The sequence below is a fragment of the Mastigoproctus giganteus genome, chromosome 1 (genome assembly GCF_048544385.1).
Source record: "Mastigoproctus giganteus isolate SK-2022 chromosome 1, ASM4854438v1, whole genome shotgun sequence".
NCBI lineage: Eukaryota > Metazoa > Arthropoda > Arachnida > Uropygi > Thelyphonidae > Mastigoproctus > Mastigoproctus giganteus.
In genome coordinates this window covers 161,405,811-161,433,319 of record NC_143575.1, presented here as the reverse complement: position 1 = coordinate 161,433,319, position 27,509 = coordinate 161,405,811, and the positions used below count along the sequence as shown (strand labels likewise).

Below are 27,509 nucleotides of genomic sequence, written 5' to 3'. Positions count from 1 at the left end.
TGCCGTGAAAAAATTACTGCAACACTAAGGGTGCCGTGAACTGAGAAAGTTTGGGAACCTCTGACATAAAATACACAATGAAGAAATGACTGTTGCGGAAATATTTGAACAGCGTTGACTTTCTCTTTTCATCAATCAATTTCCGATAGCTGATTACAATCTTCTCTGGGCCCTGGCAAAATAAATATCGTGGAGAACCTCAAACTTTTGCTTGAGGTTCTCTGCGACACGAAAGATTTCAAGTTCTTTTACCGTTATCTCCTTCACAGTAACATTTTCATCTGGCTCATTTAAAAATTTGAATTTTTAAATGCAAGTCTGCATTGATTTTATTAGCGGGAGAAAAATGAGTAACACGTCTTCTTCCGATGGTTGATGGAACACACCGAGGCGGGCAGCAGGCAAACGTTTGTTTATTGCCCATCCGACGTGCAGTAAGCTTAATGCAGGATTCAAATCTTTTTCAACTATCGCATAAAAAAAAAAAAGAACATGTTAACTGGAAATTTGCATCGTGTAAAGTGAAAAGTAGTATAATTTTTTCAAATAGCGGTAACTGAAACATGCGTTAATCGAACTCGCGTTATGTGAGGCCTGGCTGTACAGTTTTTCACTTTTAGACTTTGCAGATAAGACATTTCTCCTTTATACAGTTCACTCTTTTCCTCCTATCCACTCAGTTCTACTCTTGGTTTGTTTTTTATTTGGTTTTTAGGAGCATTAGCAACTAAGGCCATATTGCTCCGGGGATATGCGGTGGTCATTCCCTGACCTTTCCGCATCCTCCGTATTTGGTGGTGACGGGCTCAAACCCCGGTTTAATCAAGAAGCTTGTGCTACGCACTGCTGCTCCTTCCCACCTGGCTACGGAAGTGCCTACTCTTGATCTATTATTATACACAGAAGCAAATGCTATAGTATAGGATCAACCTATGTTATGCCTTTACGTTCCATTTATCTTAATTTGTATTGGATGATTTTCTTCTGCATACATTAGTTATTTTTAACTCTTTTCAAATGTGTTTTTATCTCTTCTTGTCTAATCTTAAACCAACCAAGCTCTTATTTCAGCTGTTAATTTTATTCTTTTTCTCCTTCCTCCCATGTCCACATCATGTTGGTTTGTCCATAGTTCACAGTTTCTTTTCAGAAACTGTATAAAACTAACCTTCATTTCTGTGTGTTTCTGTTCAAAATTAAATTCTGTCTTTTTCCCTGCTTTGAATTCTGTGCTCTTTCTCCCACCATTTTACAGTAAAATTTTCCTTGCTTTTGATGCACGCTGTTTTTTATAACTGAAATTTTAATATTACAGTTTAAGTTTTTTTTTTTTTTATTATTGCTTCAGTAAGCAGCTACATATTTTTTGGATACACAGTCTTCTAATTCAGCAACTTTATTTTAACTCTATATACAGTAAATGAGATTTTTGTTAACAATTCGTATACCTTTTACTGCAGTTTTAGTGCATTCTCTTCACTGGTATTGTACAGATACAGCTTATTCCACTGTAATGTGCCAAGATGGCACATTACAGTGGAATTACATGCACCCTGGCAGAGGTGAAAGTGATTCTTGCACTGCTTCTATTGAAATGCAATTTAGCAGAGGCCCGGAAAGCAAGGCATTGAGGATTTCCAGGACTGCTGGTAGTCATAATGGAACAAGTAAATACATGGGCTGTGTTAGGGTAATTAAGAGTAGAAACAGGTGAATGTATACTTGCATCTCCACCAATGCTAGGAGTATAGTTAACAAATTTGATGAGCTGGAAGTGCTAGTCAAGACATCAAAAGCAGATACTGCTGGTATATCAGAGATGTGGTGTCACACAGACATAAGCAGTACGGAATTGGAATTAGGGGAGTACAATGAATACAGAAAGGATAGACAGGACAGTAACAGAGGAGGGGTTATGCTGTTACTTAAGAAACACATGAAATCTAAGAAAGTGCATCCAATTGATGTTGGTGGACAATGCAGTATTGAGTCTGTTTGGTGTGACATAAGCATTGGGAAAGAAAAAATGAGAGTAGGTGTGTGTTATAGGCCTAATAACTCTGGTGAGTACAATGAGCAATTGTGCAGAGAAAGAGAGGGCCAGTAAATCAAAATATCTTATAATGGGGAATTGTAATTTCCCAGAGATTGACTGGAATTTGTGGGTTGCTCGCTCACACACTAGCAAGGCTTTTGTGGATTTATTGGATGACTGTTTTCTCAAGCAGCATGTTCAGGAGGCAACTAGAGAGAGTAATACTCTTGATCTGATTATCAGTAGTGATTCTTCATGCAATAAGGAACCACTAGGTGGCAGTGATCACAGTGAGCTCAAGTGGAATTTACTCAAAGAGGTAACTACCATCAGGGATAAAAGGAAGAGTTTTTGCTTTCGTAAAGGCAACTACGATGGTCTGAGACAGTATTTAAATTCTATACAGTGGGACCAACTGATGTTGTTACAAACAGCAAATTCAAAATGGGAAGCATTCAAAGAATTAATCTTGGAAGCTACTAGGGTTTTCATACCAACTGAGAAATATTATTCAAGATTTAGGCCTAAATGGATGTCAGATGAACTAATTACACATGTGGCAGACAAGAAAAACGCATGGGATACATATAAATTAACAGGTGACAGAGAAGCTATGATAGATATAAGGTGGTCTGTAACCAAGTCAAAAAGGAGGTAGTAGTAGTAGTAGTGGCATGTGATGCAAGAAAGCAAATCTATGAGCTTATGCAGCATCAGCCAAAAAAAAAAAAAAAATCACACCATTCCCTCCAAATGCCTGTCCAGTTCCTCCTTAAATTTATTTAACCTGTCAACTTCCACAACGACAGATGGAAGTTTGTTCCAGCAATTAACCACCCGCTGGCTAAAGGCAAATTTCTGCACATCTATTCTACCTCTGTCTTTTCTTAATTTGAATTTATGCCCCCTTAGGTTCGTAATCTGAACAAGTGGAAGGATCCCATCAGAATTCAGCGTGCTCAACCCATTCAAGGCCTTATACATCTCAATCAGATCACCGCACAGGTGCCTAGTCTCCAGCCACTGCAATTTGCAGAACTTAAGCCTCTCTTGGTAAGAGGATCCCTTCATTCCCCTCACCAATCTTGTTGCCCTTCTCTGTACATGCTCAAGTAAATCTACATCCTTCCTAAAATGAGGCCTCCAGACCTGTACGCAGTACTCAAGGCGTGGCCTGACCCTTGCCTTATACAGAGGGACAATCACCTCCTTCTCCCTGCTAGCAAAATCCCATGACCTGCCCTGGCAGCCTGTCTGCATTGCTCAGAAAACTTCATATCTGACTGCACAATTACTCCCAGGTCTTTTTCATTTTCTACCACCTTAAGTGTAGTACCACACAGTTGGTACGTTTCTCTGGGGTTACTTCTACCCATATGCAGTACTTTGCATTTGTCAAAGTTAAACTTCAGTTGCCACATCTTAGCCCATCTGCCCAAATTATCTAGATCCTGTTGCAGTAGCACACTGCCATTACTGTCATTAACAACCCTGCCAACCTTTGTATCATCTGCAAACTTCGACATTAAGCCTGATATACCTTCATCAATATCATTGATAAATATACAAAACAACAGTGGACCTAACACCGAACCCTGTGGGAATCCACTAATAACATTAGTCCACGAAGAGCAGCACACATTGATTACCACCCTCTGTCTTCTCCCACTTAACCATCCTTTTATCCATTGTAGCAACTTACCCTTAATACCATTCTGCTCCAATTTGTACAATAGTCTTCTATGCGCAACAGTGTCAAAAGCTTTCCTGAAATCCAAATATATGATATTAATATGATATGATACCCATGGACTGGAGATGTGCAAATGTGACCGCCTCCTTTAATAGGTTAGGCAGGCAAAGGCAGATTACGAGAAATCTTTGGCAAAGGATGCAACGAAAAACAGCAGAGTTCTTTACTTACGTAAACTCTGGAAGAAAGGGAATGAATCAGATTGGTGCACTTGATATCGATGGTTTAACTGTTGATGATCCTGCTCAGTTAGCTCACAAACTAAATGAATATTTTGCATCTACATTCACAATGAGGAGTTATTCAAGGAGGGGAATGCCAGAGGTGACTATCTAGATTATCTAGCGTACTGCCAGATAAAACTCTGGCAGTACGCTAGATAATCTTGTAATAACAGAGTAAAGTAGAGGAGAAATTGTTGAAGATAAACATAAGAAAGGCACCTGGGGTGGATAGAATCTATCCAGTTATATTAAAGGAGACAGCAAAGGAAGTAAGAAAACCCTTAGCCATAACTATGAGGGTTTCCGTGGACTCGGGGGGGGGGGGGTACCCATGGACTGGAGATGTGCAAATGTGACCCCAATTCACAAATGAGGATCGAAGGGAGACACAGATAATTACAGACCTGTTAGTTTAACTTTTGTTCCAGGAATATTAATCGAGGCACTGGTTAAAGAACCATTGCATGATCATCTAGACAAGACTTCAGTTATAGCTTGGACACAGTTTGGGTTTGTTAAGGGGAAGTTTTGTCTGACCACTTTGATTGGATACTATGATGTTGTTACAAAGGAACTGGATGCAAAGAATAATTTTGATATCATATATTTGGATCTTAGAAAAGCTTTTGATACTGTTGCCCATGGAAGACTGCTGCACAAATTGGGGCAGTGTGGCATTGGAGGCAAATTGCTGCTATGGATAGGGATGGTTGAGTGGGAGAAGACAGAGTAGTAATCAATGGACACCGCTCTTCGTAGACTAATGTTATTAGTGGAGTCCCCCAAGGTTTAGTGTTGGGTCCATTGTTGTTTTCTGTATTCATTAATGATATTGATGATGGTATATCAGGCTTAATGTCCATGTTTGCAGATGTCGGCAGGGTGGTTAATGACGCTAATGACAGTACACTGCTGCAACAGGATCTAGAAAAGTTGAGCAGATGGGCGGAGGGGTGACAATTGAAGTTTATCATTGACAAATGAAAAGTACTGCATATGGGAAGTAGTAACCCCAGAGTAACGTATCAACTCTGTGGTGCTACACTGACAGTGGTAGAGAGTGAAAAGGACCTGGGGTTAATTGTGCAGGCAGATATGAAGTTTTTTGAGCAGTGCAGACGGTCTGCAAGAGTAGCTCATGGTGTCCTGTTAATGATATACAGGATTTTTTCTAGCAGGGATAAGGAGGTGATATCCCCTTGTATAAGGCAATGGTCAGGCCACATTTTAAGAAGGATGTAGAGCTGTTGGAACGAGTACAGAGAAGAGCAACAAGATTAGTGAATGGAACAAAGGGTTGCTCTTACGAAGAAAGGCTTAAGTTTTGCAAATTACAGTGTCTGGAGACTAGGCACCTGCGAGGTGATCTGACTGAGGGATATAAAGCCTTGAATGGTTTGAGCATGCTCAATGCTGATGGGATTCTTTCTCTTGCTCAGAATAATCGCCTGAGAGGGTATAAATTCAAATTGAGGAAAGCCAGTTGTAGGATAGATATGCAGAAGTTTGCCTTTAGCCAGTGGGTGGTTGATTGATGGAACAAACTTCCATCAGTTGTTGTAGAAGTTGATAGCTTAAATAGATTCAAGGCAGAACTAGACAAACATCCGGAGCAAGTGGATGGGTGAAATGAGAAGGGTGTGTGTGTGTGTGTTTTTAGGCTGATGCTATATAAGCTTTCTTTCTTGCATCATATGCTCTTGCTAATGCTTATCTTGTGTGTTTTAATTTACTTCCATACTTATTTGACAGCTTTTCCACCATTACATGCATGAATATTGATGTTAACATTAGCATGACAAATAATGTAAGAAAGAAAGCTTATAACAGCATAAGCCAAAAAAAAAACACCATGACATGTGTCTCAGCAAAAGAAAGAATCCCATCAGCACTGAGCTTGCTCAATCCATTCACAGCCTTAAACACCTCAATCAGATCACCTCGCAGGTGCCTAGTCTCTAGATGGTGCAATTTGAAAAACTGAAGCCTTTCTTGGTAAGGCGACACTCCTCTGTTCCCCTCGCCAATCTGGTTGCCCTCTTCTATACTCATTCCAGCAGCGCTACATCCTTCCTAAAATGAGGCATCCAGACCTATAAGCAATACTTAAGGTGTGGCTTGATCACTACCTTATACAATGAGAAAATTAACTCCTTATTGCTGCTAGCAAAATTTCTGTATATCATTAACAAAACCCACTAGCTCTCCTGGCATCCTGACTGCACAATTACCCCGGCTCTTTTTCACTACCCTAAGTGTATTACGACACGGTTTGTACACTACTCTCAGTTACTGCTACCTTTGCATTTATCAATGTTAAACTTCGATTGCCATTTCTCAGCCCATCTGCTTAACTTTTTTAGATCCTGTTGCAGTAGCATTCTGTCATTAACCGCCCTGCCAACATTTACATCATCTGCAAATTTCGATATTAAGCCTAATGTCCCTTCATCAATACCATTGATAAATATAGAAAACAACAATGGGACCAACATTAAACTCTCTGGGACTCCACTAATAACATTAGTCCACGAAGAGCAGCAGCCCCTGATAACCACTCTGTCTTATACCACTCAACTATCCCTTTATCCATAACAGTATTTTGTCCTTAACACTACACAAGTCCAATTTGTACAGCAGTCTTTTACATGCAACAGTATAAAAGGCTTTCCTGAAATCCAAGCATATGATATCAAAATTATTTTTTGTATCCAGTTCCTTTGTCACTGCATCATAATATCTAATCAAATTGGTTAACTGCAGCCTTGACTAGATGATCCTGCATTACTTCCATTACCAGTGACCATCATTTTCCCTGAAAAGGAGTTACTCTAACAGGTCTGTAATTATTTGTGCCCCCCTTTGATCTCCCGTTGTTAATTGGGGATGCATTCACACATCTCCAATCCATAGGCACTCTCATAATTATGATGTTGTTGTTGTTGTTTGGTTTTTAGGAGCATTAGCAACTAAGGCCATATTGCTCCTGGGATATGCGGTGGTCATTCCCTGACCTTTCCGCATCCTCCGTATTTGGTGATCACGGGCTCGAACCCCGGTCTAATCAAGAAGCGTGTGCTAAGCACTGCCACTCCTGCCCACCTGGCTACGGAGGCCATAATTATGACTAGGGGTCCATGTACTTCCTTCAGGGCATCCCTTAATATAACTGGATAGATCCCATCCATCCCAGGTCCCTTTCTTATCTTTAACTTCAACAATTTCTCTTCTCAGTTATTACAAAATGATTTTGCTGCCTGTTAGTTTAATAAACTTCTGGCAGTCAACTACCCTAAAGAATTTCTCACATGTGAATGTAGATTTAAAATACTTATTCAGTTTTTCAGAAACCTGAGCAGGATCATCAGCAGATGAACTGTCAATATCAAGTGTGCCAATGTGATTAATCCATTTTATTTGCCAAAGATTTTTCATAATCTGTCTTAGCTTGCCTAACCTCCTTTGGGACTTGATTAAAGACTAGTTTATATCAACCACAGGCCTCTGCATCGCCTGATAATTTTTATGCATCCCATGCATTTTTCTTCTCTGCCACAGGTCTCAATACTTCACCTGAAATCTATTTAGATTAGACAATATTTCTTAATTGGTATGCAAACCGTAATAGCTTCTATGATTATTTCCTTGAATGCTTCCCATTTAGAGTTTGCTGATGATAACATCAGTTAGTCTCACTGTATATTTAAAAACAGTCTGAGACCACTGTAGTCACTCTTACAACAGCAAAACCCTCTTCCCTTTACCCTTGATGGTAGTTACATCCTTAAGTAAATCCCACATTAATACACTGTGATCACTGTCACAGGTTCTTTTATCTGCTGATTCTTACTGCATGAATTATTACTGGTGATAATCAGATCAAGAGTATTACTCTCTCACATTACTTCTCTAACATGTTGCTGTAGAAAACAGTCGTCCAATAAATCCATAAAATTCTTGTTAGTGAGTGGGTGATAAATGCACAAATTCTAGCCAATATCAGGAAAGTTAAAATTGCTCATTATAAAACATTCTGATTTACTGACCCACTTTATTTCTCTGTACAGTTGTTCACTGTACGTATAAGAATCATTAGATCTATAACACACTCCTAATCTCATCTGTGCTTTCACAGTGCTTATGTCACACCAAACTGACTCAATATTACACTTGCCATCCATATCAACTGGATGCATTGCATTATGTGCTTCTTAAATTTTGCATCCCTTATATCTGAGTGACACCACATCTCTGAAATCCTAACACTGTCTGCATTGACCACTTCAAATTCATCAAATTTATTTACTATACTGAAATCACAGCAATGTCTGCATTTCATATCTTGACCAGCACTTCAAATTCATCTACTATACTCCTAGCATTTGCATACATACAATTATGCATGCATGCATCTGTTCTTACTCTTAATTACCCTAACACAGCCCATGTACTTACTTGTTTCATGATGACACCCAGCAATTACTGAATTCCCCAGCACCTTACTTTTAAGATTGCTGCTCATTCAAATAGAACCAGTGCAAGAATCACTCCCATCTCTGTTTATGGCTATGGTTAATCTATTATTTTGTACTGTAAACAAAGTAAATGAATTTGAGCTTTTCATCTGTCAAGTAATGCTGATGGGGTTTATGGGGACGTGATGCCACTTGGAGACACAAGATGAAGAATTTCATTTTGGTGAATACTGTGTTCTAAGGAGAGAAAGAGCATAGAGGGGTGATGCTGCTGATCAAAAACTGTCTGAAGGTAATAAGAACCTTCCTTGAGTCAAATGAAGGTAATGTGGATGTTCAGTCAATAATGATGTGAAAGGACTTGCAGCAAAGAGAAGATGGTAGTAGGGGTATGTTACAGGCCAGGTGAACCTGAGTAGTATGACAAAACTCTTTAGGCAATTTGAATTGGCTAACAAGTGAACTGGCTATGACTGTCTCATTGGTGAATTCAACCTACCTCTTATAGTAACAGTTTTTTGAACAAACTGAATGATTGGTACCTATCCCAGCATGTTCAAGAGTATATAAAGAGCACTCTAATATCCTAGATCTGGTTCTCACTAATGAGCTAACTGTATCAAAAACTTCACAATGAAAGAACCAATAGTAGGCAATGATCACAATATCGTACAATGGATTGCATCCAAAGAAACTTATGTAGTCAAAGGTAAAGGTGAGAGAGAGAGAGTTTCAAGAGAAGGGACTGTGATAAAATGAGATAATTCTTGGTCTCAATTAACTGCAGTGACTACTGTATGGTGTCGGATACAAATATGCTATGGGAAATGTTTTATTCTTGAAGCTACAAATGCATTTATACCAGTGGTCATATTCCACAAATGTATTCATACCAGTGGTCATATTACTTCCCACTTATTATTATCTTATCTTCTTCCTCAACATGGGCACATGATGAAGGGACCTCTTCACTGATGCTGCAGACTCCAGATTTAGCATCCCCAGTATCCAACCTCAATCCCAGGTTTTACAGGCTAACAGTCTCAGAATCTGGCATGTTTGCTTTGTGCTCTGACCCATAGAAACTCTGGAAGTGAGATCCTTGTGGTTGAGAGGCCAACTTCAACACTTCACTTTGGCTCCTTCTTCAAAGAAGGTAAGAGATCCTTGGACAGCTTACCTAGGTTCAATCAGCTAGTTGGTGCTTCTGCAAGGGTTAACCATGTCAATGCCATGGTTCTATCCTCGTGGTCTGAGGAGCAGGACCGAGACTGACAGAGGTGCAGGTATGGTGTTTGGGTAGTCCTAGTGTCCGACTCCTAAGCATATTTATTGCTTGCTGAGTAGTGGGTATCTCTTTTGGCTCTGTGGTGGGTGGGGAGCCTGGGCACTGAAACAACTAAAAATTCTCATAAATCCTGATAATGTATATTCTTCTGAGGTCTTAATGCAGTCCCTATAAGAAAGCTGTAACCTTGAATCAGCTATCAACAGTGCAAAGAGACGGAGCAAAAGCAGCTTTTACTGTCATTGATCTATGCTCCTCCCACTTTTTGGGAGAAATCTCTTCACAGTGGTTTCCACTTTGATCAATGTGAAGCCTTGTCATCCCACTGGGAGATAGAACAAGCTGACTGGAATGCTCACAGTCAGCCAGGTTTCAAACACACAGTAACACATGTTACAAAAAGTATAACCCAGGTGGTGATGCATTCAATTCCACAAACATATGCACAATTTCCCCATCTCCTAAAACTGTGGTGGGCCTCTGATTACACCAGCAGGACAGCACAAAATAAAGCATAGGGGCCATTTCTGTTATTACCCCACTAAACCATGCTTGCATTCATTCAGCCGGCATCGTGTAACACATCAGAGTAACTCTTAGTGGTATTCTGCATCATCTGTAATCCATTCGACCAGTTCTAAAGCTATCCGAAATAAAATAAAAAAAACTATAACTGTTCTTTGAACCAATTACCGGTCCTTCAGTTTAACTGAGGCTTAAATTGCTGATGTACTGGAGAAAGTTTTTGCACATATTTCAGCAAGACAATCTTATCCTCCTGTTTTTTGACCATCAAAGAAAGGAGGGTAAAGCAAGGCACTAGTTTTTCTTCAAAGATGTTTGAGGCATATAATCAGTCATTCAGTAAAGAAGAGCTATAATTAGCTCTTCCTCTTTTCAAGAGAAGTCCTGTTCGACCAGACAACCTTCACTATGAAATACTAAAATATTTCTTGACAGTACCCATGAATCATTTACTTGTTCTGTTCAACTGAATGGTTATTGAAGGGAAATTCCTGGGCTCTAGACATAAGACAATTGTCTTAGCCTTCCTAAAACCAGAAAAGGACTCACAGTTCCCAAATAATTACCAACCCATAAAGGTAAAGGTAAAGTGCAGCCATAATCAACCCACTGCAGGATGGAAGCCTCCTCAACAATTCATGCTGAGGGAAAATGGACCATAATCTGCCAAGCTGGTCCAGTGTGGGTTGGCAGATCGACCGTATTCAGCAGTCAGGGGCTTGAACCCTGGTCTACTCAAAGAGCATGTGCTACTGCACTCCCACTCCTGACCACCAGGCTACAGAGGCACACATAGCTGTGACTAACTGTTTATGTAAAGTGCAAGTATGTGTGATCAACGCTCTAGTTGTTGTGGTACTTGGAAAAAAGTGAGCATAGTGTGGCTTTTGAAGGGACAAATACACTCTGGAACCTTGTCAAACCCGAAACATACATTTGTGATGCCTTTTGAAGTATGAACACTTATTATTGAGTTTTTCAATATCAAGAAAGCATGCAATACTGCTTGAAAATTTGGAATTTTAGAAGACCTTTATAACTCTGATCTGAGATGAACATCTTCCTATTCTTATAAGGAACTTTTACAGGTCAGATCTTTACATCAGAGATCTGCTACCAGCAATGATTAACAGTCTACAAACCACCTCAGCAAATGGGCATTAGTCAGTGGATTGACACTTTCATCACAAAAGACTAAGAATCTGAATATCCAGAACTCAAGCTAAATGGAACTATTCCAGTTAAATTTTTGGAGATTATATTTTGCAGAAGGTTGACCTTTCTCAAGTATATTTGCCATTAACAGATGAAATGCTTGAAAGGCACCAACATCCTCTCTTCCCTGAGCTCTCTCCCCCAAGGTGCACTAGTCACCTCCACCAAGTGGGGAGCTGACTGATGCACTTTGCTTCATTTATACCATGCACTTATTTGGTCGAAAATTAGACTACTGTTCTCAGGTATATGATCAGGTTAGTACCAGTGCCCATCATTTGCTGGACCATATTCATCACTGTATTATTCACATCACTACCAGTGCCTTTCATACATCTACAGTACAAAGTTTATATGGTGATGCCAATGAGCCAACCCTATCACTCAGCCATATGCAGTTATCATTACAGTATACAATCAACTGAAATATTTGACTGATCACCCTACATGGCCATGTATTTTCACTCCACACTGGAATAACTCTATTATGCTCATCCAACAGCTAATAGACTGTTTGGCATCAGGATCTGAGAGCTATTTCATAATCTTAATGTAATAATAAACCTTTCTGCACCTACATCTATGAAAATCCTTCTGCTGTGAACCCATTCTGCTGCCTGTGACTTATCTCTGCAGTACTGAGAAAAGTTCAGTACACCACTAGCAGTTTATCAGCAGCTCCATGTTGCACATCAAACTCAATATTTTGATTTCCTACCTATCTATACCTACAAGTCAAAGTCCAAATCTTCTATAGGATCTGCAGAAGTTTTTTAGGACAGCACCTTATCATATCAAATTCCTCCTGAGTGTAACATATACACAGCAGGGATACATGATATAAAATTTACCATAACTCTTATTCAAACCATGCCATATTCTAAGTGTACAGTATACTCAGATTCTGCACCTTGCAGGCTGTGATAGGTATGATGTATAACTCCCATCCAGTCCTGTGTCAGGTTTGAAAAATGCTGTTCTGAGCCATACTGGAATCAAGAGACATAATTTGGCCAATGAGGCAGCCAAATCACCAGAGCCCTTGAGTGAACAACACAAGGGTCTTTTAGTCCCATATGCTGACTACATTCTGATCATGCATCATCTTTGCTGCACACAATAGCAAGCATTCTGGCATACACAAGAAATAAAAATTATATCAAATTAAACCTGAAATCATAGCTTGCTTCTCTAGCCAATATAAGTTGTGAGTAAGAGATCTTTCTAGCCAAACTTCATATTGGGCAGCCATGTTACATCCTCCTTTTTGTGGAGAGTTATTGACCCCCCCCCTATGTGAGTATTGTGGTACCCCTTTAACCATTCAGCATTTACTTATTGTCTGCATTTTATTAGTGACCACCATGCATCTTTTGCTGCTTTTAAACATCTGTCTGAGCTGTATACACTCAAACAGATTTTATGAGATAATGATAATGTGTCCATGTTTTTTTTTTAACTTTATTTGCTTTTTAAAAAATAATAAATTTATATTATTATATTTAGCTCATTCTTTATGCTTGTATATAATTATATTATACTTTATTATACATTTATCTTCTTATTACACTTAATATATTCATCACTTTGCATTATATTTCAAGTTTTTTGATTTGATACCAAAATCAAATACCAAAATACTTGGGGGGGGGGGGAGAATAGTGTTTGCCACATTATACCCTTGATGCTACTTTGTCACTAAATCAAAACAAACCAAACAAAATCTTATATCTGCACTACGAATCATTATTAATTTTCATCTTACTTGGCTTCAGCTGGTGTTACCATCTATTTCTTTCTTAGCAATTAGTCTTAATGACTTACTAATTATTGTAATTATAGTGTTTTTTTTTTTAAACACATTCAACCATTTTCCATATCAACATAACTATAATTGTCAACTGTCACTAGCACAAATGGGAAGTTACACTCTTGGAAAACTCAGAGTACAATTTTTATATTCATCATCACCTGTATACTTTTAACTTTCTGTTGGTAATTAATTGGAACACTCTGGACTATTACCATGAGCTGTCTACTTCTATTCACACACACACACACACACCATTAGAAATTCTAACAAGAGCACACAAATGAATACATGCAAGATATAATTATATAATATAAATACACATTTCAATTAAATGTATTAACATCTTTAAACAAGTTTGTTTAAAGATGTTAATACTTATAAAGTCACAGCTTTGCACTTAATAATTATAAATTATAATTATTAAGTACATTAATTTATTTAATGTACTTAATAATTTAATTTAATTTAAGTAATTTAAGTGTAATTATAAATTATAATTATTAAGTACAGCAAGTTCTCATTTTCTTTCTACCTTATTAAAAAAAAAAAAAAAAAAAGAAAGAAACTCTCTGTAGTATAATTACTTTATAAGCAGTTTTAACCCAAAACAGACAATTTCTGCAGTAGTATCCTGTTGGTCAAATTGCTTGAATAATTTGGTACTGGTGCTCCAAACTAATGGCTCTCATCAAAATGTAGCAGATGTAAACAAGTGATTTCACATAGACCATCTGCCAAGATAGAAATACATTACCTAACTCTTTCTTTTTAGAACTTTTAAAAATGCAAGTTTTCACATACAATCTGCACTCATTGCAGGAGTTAATGGACATCACTGAAGACAGGCTTCAGATCCTTTCTAAAACATTTTATAAACAAAGGATTAAAGCATAAAAATAGAATTAACGGTCATAAATTTAACTTTGATAAATCTATTTACTTGGGAACTATAGAAACAGACTACATTAACCAACCATACTATTGATTAAAGCTTCATATTAGAGATCATCAATCAATCAATCAAATCATCAATCAAATATTATCTTATATGATAACAATATTTGATAAACAAACAGCCAAAAGAAGACTGACTGCAGAATTTGATTCTATTAAATATACTGAAACTTTCTTGAACCCGCTATACTTTAAAAATCTTTAAGTGCTGTTTTAAAATCAAAAATAATCTTAATTATGACTTACCATCCTCACCCGAATAACCAACTACTTCTGGGGGAGTAACATTTGCTTGACCTTTGCGATTGTGTGCTTCTACTTTGATTCGATATGGTTTAAAAGTTGGTTGATTGTCCAACACAAGCTGACTTTGCTGCCAATCATATAATTCCTTCTGCTCCCAACTGGCCCGGAGTATATCGTCTCTTTTCCAGAAGACTTTGTAAAAAAATCCAGGTGCATTCTGTTCTATCAATGGCATTGGCTACAAAAAAAATTCCACTGTTAATGTGACACAGAGAAGTTGAAAATTAAATGATACACTAGACAGCATAGTGACTGGATAAATTAACTATTTATTGGTTTACATTTAAATTTTCCATTAACATAAAGCAATTTAGGGTTATAATTTTGTACTGGAATTGAAATTTTATTGAAATTGAATCGAAATCATGACTCAGACCAGAGCAGCAAAGCAAAAAGCTCAAGCTAATGGGAATGCTGTGGCTCAAGGGAGAACTGAGGGGAGCAGTTGACCTCTGAATCACAGCCTTTTAAAATGCACTGCTTGCTGATGTTTGTGGAGCAATCAGGTATGGGACATGATATTGCCAAGGGCGATGTCTTAGTGTGCACACGATGTAAGGAGTTTGAGGAAATGAGGCAACAACTCAGCGTTGTTATGGGCCTGTATGAGAGCTTGAAGGACAGGGTGCATGCCCTTGAAGGATCTAAATTGAGGGACCCATTAAGTTCTCTCAGCTGCCCACATCAACACCAGAGCTTGAACTGGATCATCACGCAACACAGTGGAAACCCCCAAGGCAGAATGCTTGTCCCACAGGAACTAGTAGTTGTTGGTGACTATTGTCAGGGAAACGGGAAACATGGTACGTAAAAAGGATAGGTGGAACAGGACCAGGGTTTGTCTGCCAGGAGCAAAAGTTGATGTTGTAGAGCGGATATCATCTTTTAAGGACACAAAAGGTGATATTGTTGTACACGTTGGCACTAATGATATTAATAGTAGGAGACCGGCAGAATTACTTAACAAGTACAGGTCACTGTTGAAAAAAAGCCATGAATTAGGGTTGAATTTGAAAGTGTCTGCAATTCTGCCCAGACACAAAAGGATAGGAGAGGAGGGAGTATATGATGAGAGTCTTGTCGATCAATTAGGCCTTGGAAGGACTTAGCAAGGCTCAAAGGGTAGAATTTTTTTCAGGCTGGTCTATACTTGTGAACAGGAGAGACTGCTTCAACAGGGATGGGATACACTTAAACATAAGGGGTGCGAGAATATTTGCTGATGTTATCGAAGCAGTGTTAGGTGGGTTGGAAATCTGCTAGCTTGGGGGGGGGGGGATACAAAGACTAATAGATTAGCAGTAGCCACTGGCAGAGGTGAAAGTGATTCTTGCACTGCTTCTATTGGAATGAGCAGCAGCCTGGAAAACAAGATGCAGGGTATTTCAGAGACTGGTGGGAGTCATTGCGGTACAAATAAACACATGAGTTGTGTTAGGGTAGCTAAGAATAGGAAAAGGTGTATGTATACTTGAATATATATACACCAATGCTAGGAGTTTGGTAAATAAATTTCATGAATTTGAGATATTGCTCAAAACATCAAAGGCAGATATTGTTGAGATATCAGTGACATGGTGTCACACAGATATAAGGAATATAGAACTGGAATTTGGGGAGTGCAATGTGTACATGAAGGATAGGAAAGGAGGAGGGGTTAGGCTATTAGTTAAGAAACACATAAAATCCAAGGAAATGAAGCCAGTCGACATAGCTGGACAGTGCAGTGTTGAGTCAGTTTGGTGTCACATAAGCATTGGGAGATCAAAATTGAGAGTAGGACTGTGTTATAGGCCTAATGACTCTGATGAGTATAATAAGAAACTGTACAGGGAAATAGAGTGGGCCAGTAAATCAGAGAATCTTATAATGGGGGAATTTAACTTCCCAGATATTGACTGGAATTTGTGGGTTGGTCACTCACACACTAGCAAGGCTTTTGTGGATTCATTGGATGATTGTTTTCTACATCAGCATGTTCGGGAGGCAACTAGAGGGAGTAATACTCTTGATTTGATTATCAGTAGCGATTCTTCATGCATTAAGAATCTGCAGATAAAGAGGAACCATTAGGTGGCAGTGATCACAGTGTGCTGAAGTGGGATTTATTCAAAGAGGTAACTACCATCAGGGGTAAATGGAAGGGTTATTGCTTTCGTAAAGGTGACTACGATGGTCTGAGACAGTATTTAAATTCTATACAGTGGGACCAACTGATGATGTTACCAACAGCAAATTCAAAATGGGAAGCATTCAAAAAACTTATCTTGGAAGCTACTAGGCTTTACATACCAGCTAAGAAATATTGTTCAAGGTTTAGGCCTAAATGGATATCAGATGAACTAATGAGACACATGACAGAGAAGAAAAATGCATGGGATACATATAAATTGACACGTGACACAGAAGACTATGATAGATATAAGGTGGTCTGTAATCAAGTCACAAAGGAGGTTAGGCAGGCAAAGGCAGATTATGAGAAATCTTTGGCAAAGGATGCAAAGAATTCTTTACTTATGTAAACTCTAGAAGGAAGGGGATGAATCAGATTGGTCCACTTGATATCGATGGTTCAACTGTTGATGATCCTGCTCAGGTAGTTAACAAACTAAATGAATATTTTGCATTGACATTCACACATGAGGAGTTATACAGTGAGGGGAATGCCAGAGGCGTATTCAACTCCGGCAGTAAGCTAGAGAATCTTGTAATAACTGAGAGTAAAGTGGAGGAGAAATTGTTGAAGATAAACACAAGAAAGGCACCCGTGGTAGATGGGATCTATCCAGTTATATTAAAGGAGGCAGCAAAGGAAGTAAGCAAACCCTTAGCCATAATTATGAGAGCTTCCTTGGACTCAGGGGAGGTACCGATAGATTGGAGATGTGCAAATGTGACCCCAATTCACAAAGGAGGATCAAAGGCTTACACAAGTAATTATAGACCTGTGAGTTTAACTTCTGTTCCAGGAAAATTAATGGAGGTACTGGTTAAAGAAGCACTGCAGGATCATCTAGACAAGACTTCTGTTATAGCTCAGACACAGCATGGTTTCGTTAAGGGAAATTCTTGCCTGACCAATTTGATTGGATACTATGATGCAGTCACAAAAGAGCTGGATGAAGGGAATAACTTTGATATTAAACACTTGGATCTTAGAAAGGCTTTTGATACTGTTGCACATGGAAAACTGCTGCACAAATTGGAGCAGTGTGGCACTGGAGGCAAATTGCTGCTATGGATAAAGGGGTGGTTGAGGGGGAGAATACAGAGAGTGGTAATCAATGGACACTGCTCATCCTGGACAAATGTTATTAGTGGAGTCCCTCAGGGTTCAGTGTCGGATCCATTATTGTTTTCTGTATTTATAAATAATATTGATGAAGGTATATCAAGCTTAATGTCCAAGTTTGCAGACGATACAAAGATTGGCATGGTTGTTAAGGACACTACTGATGCTATACTACTCTAACAGGATCTGGAGAAGTTGAGCAGATGGGCTGAGCGGTGGCAAATGAAGTTTAACATTGACAAATGTAAAGTACTACATATGGGAAACAGCAACCCCAGAGCAACTATCAACTCTGTGGTACTACACTGACAGTGGTAGAGAATGATAATGACCTGGGGGTAATTGTGCAGGCAGAGATGAAGTTTTCTGAGCAGTGCAGACGGGCTGCAAGAGTAGCTCATGGTGTCTTGTCAATGATATACAGGAATTTTTCTAACAGGGATAAGGAGGTGATTATTCCCTTGTATAAGGCAATGGTCAGGCCACACCTTGAGAACTGTATACAGGTCTGGAGGCCTCATTTCAAGAAGGGTGTAGAGCTGCTGGAACAAGCACATAGAAGGGCAACAAGATTAGTGAATGGAACAAAGGGGTTGCTCTTACGAAGAGAGGCTTAAGTTTTGCAAATTACAGTATCTGGAGACTAGGCACCGGCGAGGTGATCTGATAGAGGTGTATAAAGCCTTGAATGGTTTGAGCATGCTCAGTGCTGATGGGATTCTTCCTCTTGCTCAGAATAATCACCTCAGAGGGCATAAATTCAAATTGAGAAAAGACAGATGTAGGATAGATGTGCGGAAATTTGCCTTTAGCCAGCGTAGCCAGCAGGTTGGTGGAATAGCCTCCCATCCCTTGTTGTGGAAGTTGATAGCCTAAATAAATTTAAGGCTCAGCTGGACAGATATTTCAAACGAACGGAGGGGTGAAGTGGAAGTTTTTTTTTTTTTTTTTTTTGCTGATGCTGCATACGCTTGCTTTGTTGCATCATATGCCTCTACAATTGCTAATGCTAAAGTATCAGGTGATACAGAAGCCTATGGCAGATAAACTAGTCTGTAATCAAGTCACAAAGGAGGTTAGGCAGATTACGAGAAATCTTTGCCAAAGGATGCAAAGAAAAACAGCAAAGAGTTCTTTATTTATGTAAACTCTAGAAGGAAAGGGATGAATCAGATTGGACACTTAACATATGTGGGTTGACTATTGATGATCATGCTTTAGCATGCTGATAAACTGAATGAGTATTTTGCATCTATATTCACACGAGGAGTTATTCGATGAGTGGAGTGCCAGAAGTTTATCAAACTCTAACAGGGAGCTAAGTGATTTTGTAATAACAGAGAGCAAAGTGGAGGAGAAATTGTTGAAGTTAAACATAAAAAAGGCACCTGGGGTGGACGATATCTATCCAGTTATATTAAAGGAGGCAGCAAGGGAAGTAAGCAAACCCTTAGCCATAATTATGAGAGCTTCCTTGGACTCATGGGAGGTCCCCATGGACTGGAGGTGTACAAATGTATTACCAATTCACAAAGGAGGTTCAGACGGTGACACAAGTAACTATCGACCTGCTAGTTTAACTTGTGTTCCAGAGAAAATAATGGAATCACTGGTTAAAGAAGCATCGTAGGATCATCTAGACAAGTCTAGATTCACACAATGAGTAAACAGTTAAGACACAGAATGGGTTTGTTAAAGGAAGGTCTTGTCTGACCAATTTGATTGAATACTATGATGTGGTCACAAAGGAACTGAATGCCAAAAATAACGTTGATATCATATACTTGGATTTCAGGAAAGCTTTTGATACTGTTGCACATGGAAGCCTGCTATAAAAATTGGAGAGGTATGGCATTAAGGGTTTGTTTGTTATTTGGTTTTTAGGAGCATTAGCAACTAAGGCCCTATTGTTCCGGGAATATGCGGTGGTCATTCCCTTGACTTTTCCACATCCTCCGTATTTGGTGGTGATGGGCTCGAACCCCGGTCTAATCAAGAAGCGTGTGATACACACTGCTGCTCCTTCCCACCTGGCTACAGAGGCGCCGGCATTAAGGGTAAGTTGCTACAATGGATAAAGGGATGGTTGAGTGGGAGATGACAGAGTGGTAATCAATGGACACTGTGGACAATTGTTATTAGTGGGGTTCCCCAGGAAAAATAATGGAGTCACTGGTTCAAGAAATGGCATTTCTCAGCCCATTTGCCCAACGTTATATTAAAGGAGGCAGCAAAGGAAGTAAGCACACCCTTAACCATAATTATGAGATCTTCCTTAGACTCAGCAAAGGCCTCCAAGATGTGGAGATGTGCAAATGTGTCACCAATTCACAAAGGAGGATCAAAGGGTGACACAAGTAATTATAGCCATGTTAGTTTAACTTTTGTTCCGAGAAAAATAATGGAGTCACTGGTTCAAGAAGCAATGCAGGATCACCTAGACAAGACTGCAGTTATAGTTCAGACACAGCATGGGTTTGTCAAGGGGAAGTCTCATCTAACAAATTTAATTGGATACTATGATATGGTGACCGGATGCAAAAAAGAACAAAGGAGCTAGATGCAAAAAATAATTTTGATATCATATACTCAGATTTTAGAAAAGCTTTTGGTACTGTCACACATGGAAGACAAGACTACTGTTGATATTGGAGCAGTATGGCATTAAGGACAAGTTGCTGCTATGGATAAAGGGTTGGTTGAGTGTGAAAAGACAAAGAGGTCACTTCTCTTCGTGGACTAATGTTATTAGTGGAGTCCTCCAGAGTTCAGTGTTGGGCCTATTGTTGTTTTCTGTATTTAGCAATGATATTGATGAAGGTATATCAGGGTTAATGTCCAAGTTTGCAGGTGATACAAAGGTTGGCAGGGTTGATAACAACAGCAAAGACTGTATGCTACTCCAACTGGATCTAGATAAGTTGGGCAAATGGGCTGAGAAATGGCAACTGAAGTTTAACATCACCAAATGCAAAGTACTGCATATGGGTAGCAATAACCAAAGAGAAATGTACCAACTGTGTGGTACTACACTCAGGGAAGTGGAGAATGAAAAAGTCCTGCGGGTTATTGTGCAGTCTGATATGAAGTTCTCTGAGCAGTGCAGACGGGCTGCCAGAGCAAGTCATGGAGTTTTGTCAATGATATATATGAATTTTGTTAACAGAGACAAGGTGATTATACTTTTGTGTAAGGCAATGGTTACAACTTGAGTGCTGCATACAGGTCTGGAGCCTCATTTTAGGAAGGATGTAGATTTGCTAGAAGGAGTAGAGAGAAGGGTGAGAGGAACAAAGGGGTGCTCTCACCAAGAAAGGCTGCAAGTTCTGCAAATTGCAGTGCCTGGAGAGTGGGCAGTTGCAAGGTGATCTGACTGAAGTGTATAATGCCTTGAATGGGTTCAGCAAGCTGAATGCTGATGGGATTCTTCCTCTTGGTCAGATTAAGAACCTTTAAGATTAAGGTGGCATAGATTCAAATATGTGCAGAAATTTGCTTTTAGCCAGCGGTTAGTTGATTGGTGGAACAGATTTCCATCTTATGTTGTGGAAGTCGATAGCCTAAATAAATTTAAGGTTAAGCTGGACAAGCATTTGGAATGAACAGAGGGGTGAAGTGGGAGGGTTTTTTTTGGCTGATGCTGCATAAGCTTGCTTTCTTGCATCGTATAGCTCTATTAATGCTAATTAGAGATAGTAGCACGTACTAAAAAAATTAAGATAATTCATACATTAATGGATATGCTGTTTTTGATATAAATAAGCGTTTGCTCACGGTGATTTTTCATATTGGAACTTATATTTACATGCAGACATCAACAGATGACTTTCTTAGATTTTTTTAGTTAATACTAAAATATTCAACATAAAAATATCATTCGTATTATTAGTGCCAAATTAAAAAAATAATAATAATAAAATAAAAAGATACATGCAAAAAGTACCGACCTGTCTAAATTCTTGACAGGTCAAATTGTTGATGCATGTTTAGCAGGGGCATCGGTGACTATAACTGCTGATTTGTTTAATGTATCCAGAACAAATGTATCGAAAGTGATGTCTGCCATAATGACGTGTGGTAAAACAAAATCTGATAGGATGATTTGTGGCAGAAAATTATGCTTACTGAAAAAGACTGCTGGCCACTGAAAAGGATTGCTGATCAAAAGCATAAAAGTACTACCTCAAAAATAACTGAAAACTGAGTCTTGCACAAAAACAGTTTGGTAAAAACTTCATAAGGATGAAATTTATGGCAGAGCTGCTATTGCTAAGCCATTTGTAACTGGTGGTAAGGCTAGAAAGAGTATGGAATGGTGTATGGAGCATGATTGGAAACATATATTTTCAGACGAAACAACATCATTTACACTTTTCCCAGCAACAAGGAGAGTTTACATATGGCAAAAGCCAAAGGAACTGCATCAGCATCATCCAGTCTTGTGCCAACCGTCAATCATGGAGGATCAACAATTGTTTTGGCAGCAATATCTTAGTATTCTTTAGGCCCTATCATCACCATGAATTGGTGAATTATTGCCACTGATTACCTTGATATTCTGAGTGACCAGGTTCATCCTGTAGTGCAAAGGTTGTTTCCCACAAACGATGCCATATTTCCAAGATGATAATGCTCCAGTATATACATTCGTCAGATGTGTGCAATCTTGGTGGTTTAAGCAGCAGAAAACTGAGGCTAAGCATCTCATGTCCTGCACAATCACTAGACTTAATGTTATTGAGCCACTGTGGACATATTTGGAGAGGAGAGTAAGAAACAGATTTCCTACACCCTCATCATTCAAAGTGCTTGAAATGTTCCTCTGCAAAGAATGGTCCAATATTCCTTTTAAGACAGTTCAAGATTTATTCGAATCTATTCCACATAGAATACAACTTGCTTTAAAAGTAAAGAGTGGTCCAACACCATATTAACACTTAAATAGAAAGAGTACAAGAATGAGGCAGCATTAGGTGGGTCAGAAAACTGCTAGCTTTGGGGGGGGGGGGATTAACAGTACCCACAGGCATAGATGAAAGTTATTCTTGCACTGCTTCTATTCGAATGAGCAGCAGCCTGGAAAGCAAGGTGCTGGGACTTTCAAGGACTGCTGGGAGTCATCATGGAACAAGTAAATACATGGGCTGATTTAGGGTAACTGAGAGAGAGAGAGAGAGAGAGAGAACAGGTGCATGTATACACCAATGCTAGGAGTTTGGTAAATAAATTTGATGAATTTGAGGTGTTGCACAAAACATCAAAGGCAGATATTGTTGAGATATCAGAGAAGTGGGTCACAGATATAAGGAATGCAGAACTGGAATTTGTTGAGTATGTATACAGAAAGGAAAGACAGGATAGGAAGGGAGAAGGAGTTAGGATGTTAGTTAAGAAACAAAATCTAAGGTTTGATAATGTCACACATGGAAGACAAGACTACTGTTCATATTGGAGCAGTATGGCATTAAGGACAAGTTGCTGCTATGGATAAAGGGTTGGTTGAGTGGGAAAAGACAGAGAGGTCACTGCTCTTCGTGGACTAATGTTATTAGTGGAGTCCTCCAGAGTTCAGTGTTGGGCCCATTGTTGTTTTCTGTATTTATCAATGATATTGATGAAGGTATATCATGGTTAATGTCAAAGTTTTCAAACAATACGAAGGTTGGCAGGGCTGTTAATGACAGTAACAACAGTACACTACTGCAACAGGATCTAGAAAATTTGAGCAGATGGGCTGAGAGGTGGCAATAGAAATTTAACATTGACAAATGTAAAGTACTGCATATGGTTATCAGTAACTCCAGAATTACTACACTCAGGGCAGTGGAGAATGAAAAAGAACTGGGGGTAATTGTGCAGTCAGATATGAAATTTTTGGAGCAGTGAAGAAAGGCACAAAATAACTCATTGGAGTCTTGTCGATGATATACAGGAATTTTGCTAGCTAAGGAGGTGATTATCCCCTTGGCAATGGTCAGGCCACACTTTGAGTACTGCACACAGGTCTGGAGGCCTCATTATAGGAAGGATGTACAGATGCTGGAATGAGTACAGAGAAGGGAAAAGAGATTGGTGAATGGAACAGAGGGTTGTTGTTACCAAGAAAGGCTTAATTTCTGCAAATTGCAGAGTCTAGAGACTAGGCACCTTCAAGCTGATCTGATCGAGGTGTATAAGGCCTTGAATGGTTTGATCAGGTGCAATGCTGATTGAATTCTTTCTCTTGCTCATCTGAGGGAACATAAAATCAAATTAAGGAAAGACAGTTGTAGAATAGATGTGCATAAGTTTGCCTTTAGCCACCAGGTGGTTGCTTGTCGGAACAAATTTCCATCTGTCGTAGTGGAGGTTGACAATTAAAGAAGTTCAACTAAGAACTAGACAAACATTTGGAGGGAGTGAATGGATGGGTCAAATTGGCAGTTTTTTTGTTTTTTTTTTGGCTGAGGCTATATACGTTTGCATCATGTGCCTCTACTAATGCTAAACACATTGACTGCCACACTAGTTTAAGAAAAAAAATTATCCTCGGGGCCAAAAAATATTTAGTAAATAACTTGATTAGTAATTCTAAAATTATTATTTTAATATCAACAAAATATGCCGCAGAAATGGTTGATGAACCCTCCATCAGTAAAGGTATATGAAAAGACTTTGCCCAGACTGTAATCATCAGCCTTTCATGTGTTTAGAGTGTTTTGGTCAACACTGCAAATCTACATAATTTTGTAATTGTAAAATTCAAATAATAAATAATCAGCAGTTATTTTTTTTTATTTATTTAAAAGTAAAAATAAACTAAAAATTTATTTATTTAAAAATAATCAGTGCTTATTTTTTCTCATAACACCATGCAAATTTCATTGGATGCATCACCAGGGGCCATGCTTTTCAAAAATAATGTAAATTTCCATCAATCTTCAGCGCTATACAGCTGATGCAATTCCGATTGATACATGGGGTGTTAGCCATATGTCTGATGTGGTGTATAAAAAACCTAATGGTGTCAGGTATACACTGAGATATCACCAGCCCTATAAAAACTGAATATGACCCGTTGACCACATGAGGTACGAGAGTGTGTGGAGTTAGTCGACCAACGTAGCATAGATAAGGTGTTAGTGGTTCAGTAGGTAGTAAAATTCCGAGCGAGATGAGTAAAAGGAAGGATTTATCGGACTTTGATAAAGAACAGATTGTGGGTGCTCGACGAGCTGGTGCCTCGATTTCCCAAATGACTGAACTGGTGGGGTGTTCGAGAGCCACCATAATTAAAGTGTACCAGGACTGGCATCAAAATGGTCAAACAACCCGACAGCGAAACTGCAAAGGTCAGTGAAAGGTTGATGTTAGAGGTGAGTGGCAAGTCCGATGACTTATACAGGCAAAGCACTGTTGAAGAGTTGACTACCCAATATAATATGAGCCAACCCGGAACAATATCTAGCATGACCATGCATTGCGCACTCGCACGTATGGGCTATACCGGCAGACGACCCCTACGGCATCCTTTCCTAACCAAGATTCATCGGCGTAAAAGACTCGCGTGGTGCAAAGAGCATGTAAGTTGGACGTTAGACGTCTGGAAGAAGGTGTGCTGGTCAGATGAGTCACGTTATTTACTCTACACCATGGATTGTCATGTACAGAGTTGGTGTCAACAACATGAGGCTCTTCATCCACCATGCATGGCAGGATCTTGGACCCCTGATGCATGTGGAACAACATATCAGTGATCTCCGCTATTGTCAACTGCTTGCTGACTGTGTAAACCTCGCTGTTACACTTTTTTCCGAATGGCGATGGTGTCTTCCAAGATGACAATGCACCAAGCCATCGGGCACTTATTGCACAGGAATGGTTTGAGGACACAGTTCTGACTTCCAGCATATCAATTGGCTTCTGAACTGAACTCCCCTCGATATCAATCCCATAGAGCACTTGTGGGACACTGTGGAAAGACATATTAGGCATCTGGATACACCAATCACCTCCATACCTGAATTGCTAGCTGCATTACACACAGCTTAGTTGGCCATACCTCCCGAACACTTCCGACATCTCGTTGAATCAATGCCCCCTGGATAGTTGCTGTACTGAGGGCAAAAGGAGGACCTACGAAGTATTAGGTAGGTGATCATTCAGTGTATATACTGCTGATGTGGCAGTCAGCATGTTAATGCATGCTTCTAACTATTACCAGAGGTGTTTCCATTATTTAGTCTACCTCTGTATCTATTAAAACAATCCTGTACAATGTGGATTGGAAAAACTACAGAACAGACCGAACACAAACTTTGTACAAGTATTCACAGCAATACTGTATACATGGAGGGATGAAAAAAAAAAAGGGAGCTAAATATTTCATAAGGATCTCCCTACAAACATATAAACAAAATTAATAATCTCTTTTGCATAACTGGGAATCACAAGTTGTAGCCCAGTGATATTTTCTTTCGTAAAAATCATTTTTACGAAAGTATATAATACAATTTTGCAATCTAGGAGAGTTCTGATTTTCGGTCAGTTCTCTAGTAGTTTATTTTATAATGAGTTAAGTTATGACTTGCTTTGCAATATGAGATCAATGCATTTTGTAGCAAACTTAGTTTGCTCTTTGGTGTGTACACAAATGAGGCTTTGATAGCTCACACAGTAATATTTTACAGTTCCTCTATGCCTGAAACTTTTGTAATAAATTTAACTTATTTTTAAAGCAATACCTTGATGCTAAAGGAGCTACTTTGGATCTACAGGAAGATATTTGTTTTTCTGCCATTAGATTTGTTTCAGAACTATTTTATATCTAAAATTCTGTGTGGTGATGAGGGTTATTGAGCAACAATACAATAGTTTTTTTTTTTTACCATTCACCTACAGCACATTAATAAGTATTAGACATGTTTCATTTTAGAGAATATATTTTCAACATTAAATACAAATTTCGTGAACCTTAGTTTTATAATAAATTTAGTACTATTAGTACTGGGGGTGTGGGGGGGATTGCCTTGTATTATGATAATGTGTTCAATTCTAAAGTCAAAATCTACTGTTTTAAGTAATTAGTTGTCTTATGTCTGAAAGCAAGAGGATATACCATTGGACTATATCCTATTTGATCAGGGCCTTTCAAGCAAGTACAGAAATGTATTTGAAACATGTTAATTGAACCAAAGTTAAAAATAAATTTGTTACTTACTGTCCAGGATATTACTATATTGGTAGGTTTGCTACCTCGTCCAACAACTTTGTCAGGATTTTTATCAGGTACATTTTCTGGAGTGGTGCATTTCTGTGAGGGACCACTAGGTAAACTTGGACCTATCTTGTTTCTGGCTATTACACGAAATGTGTAGTTAGCCCACGGACTCATTGATACCTAGAATACATAGAGAACAAAATAAAGTATTCCTCAAGATATCATACATAAGCAGTGAATTAGATTGTTTAAAACAATTGTTTTACATAACAATTACATATGATGGGTAAGTTTCTTAAAAAACAGAGTTAAATTATTTTTTGGTTTAATTTAAAATATATTTAAAATAATTAAAAATAATTTGGTTAAATTATTTTTTTGTTTAAAGTTAAATTATTTAGCTTTGAGGTTGTTTTAGGTAAAATAATGA

General features: G+C 38.7%; 1 protein-coding gene across 1 annotated transcript in view; it reads right to left on the bottom strand.

Moving 5' to 3' along the window:
- The window catches only part of LOC150091222 (neuroglian-like), a 447,266-nt gene that overhangs the window by 107,825 nt on the left and 311,932 nt on the right, over positions 1–27,509 (bottom strand). Inside the window, exons 14-15 of the mRNA XM_090374775.1 lie at positions 27,080–27,259; positions 14,529–14,766 (exon numbers count right to left, since the gene is read on the bottom strand). Of these exons, the coding sequence (XP_090230901.1) occupies positions 14,529–14,766; positions 27,080–27,259 (418 nt within the window). The remainder of the gene's footprint in view (positions 1–14,528; positions 14,767–27,079; positions 27,260–27,509) is intronic.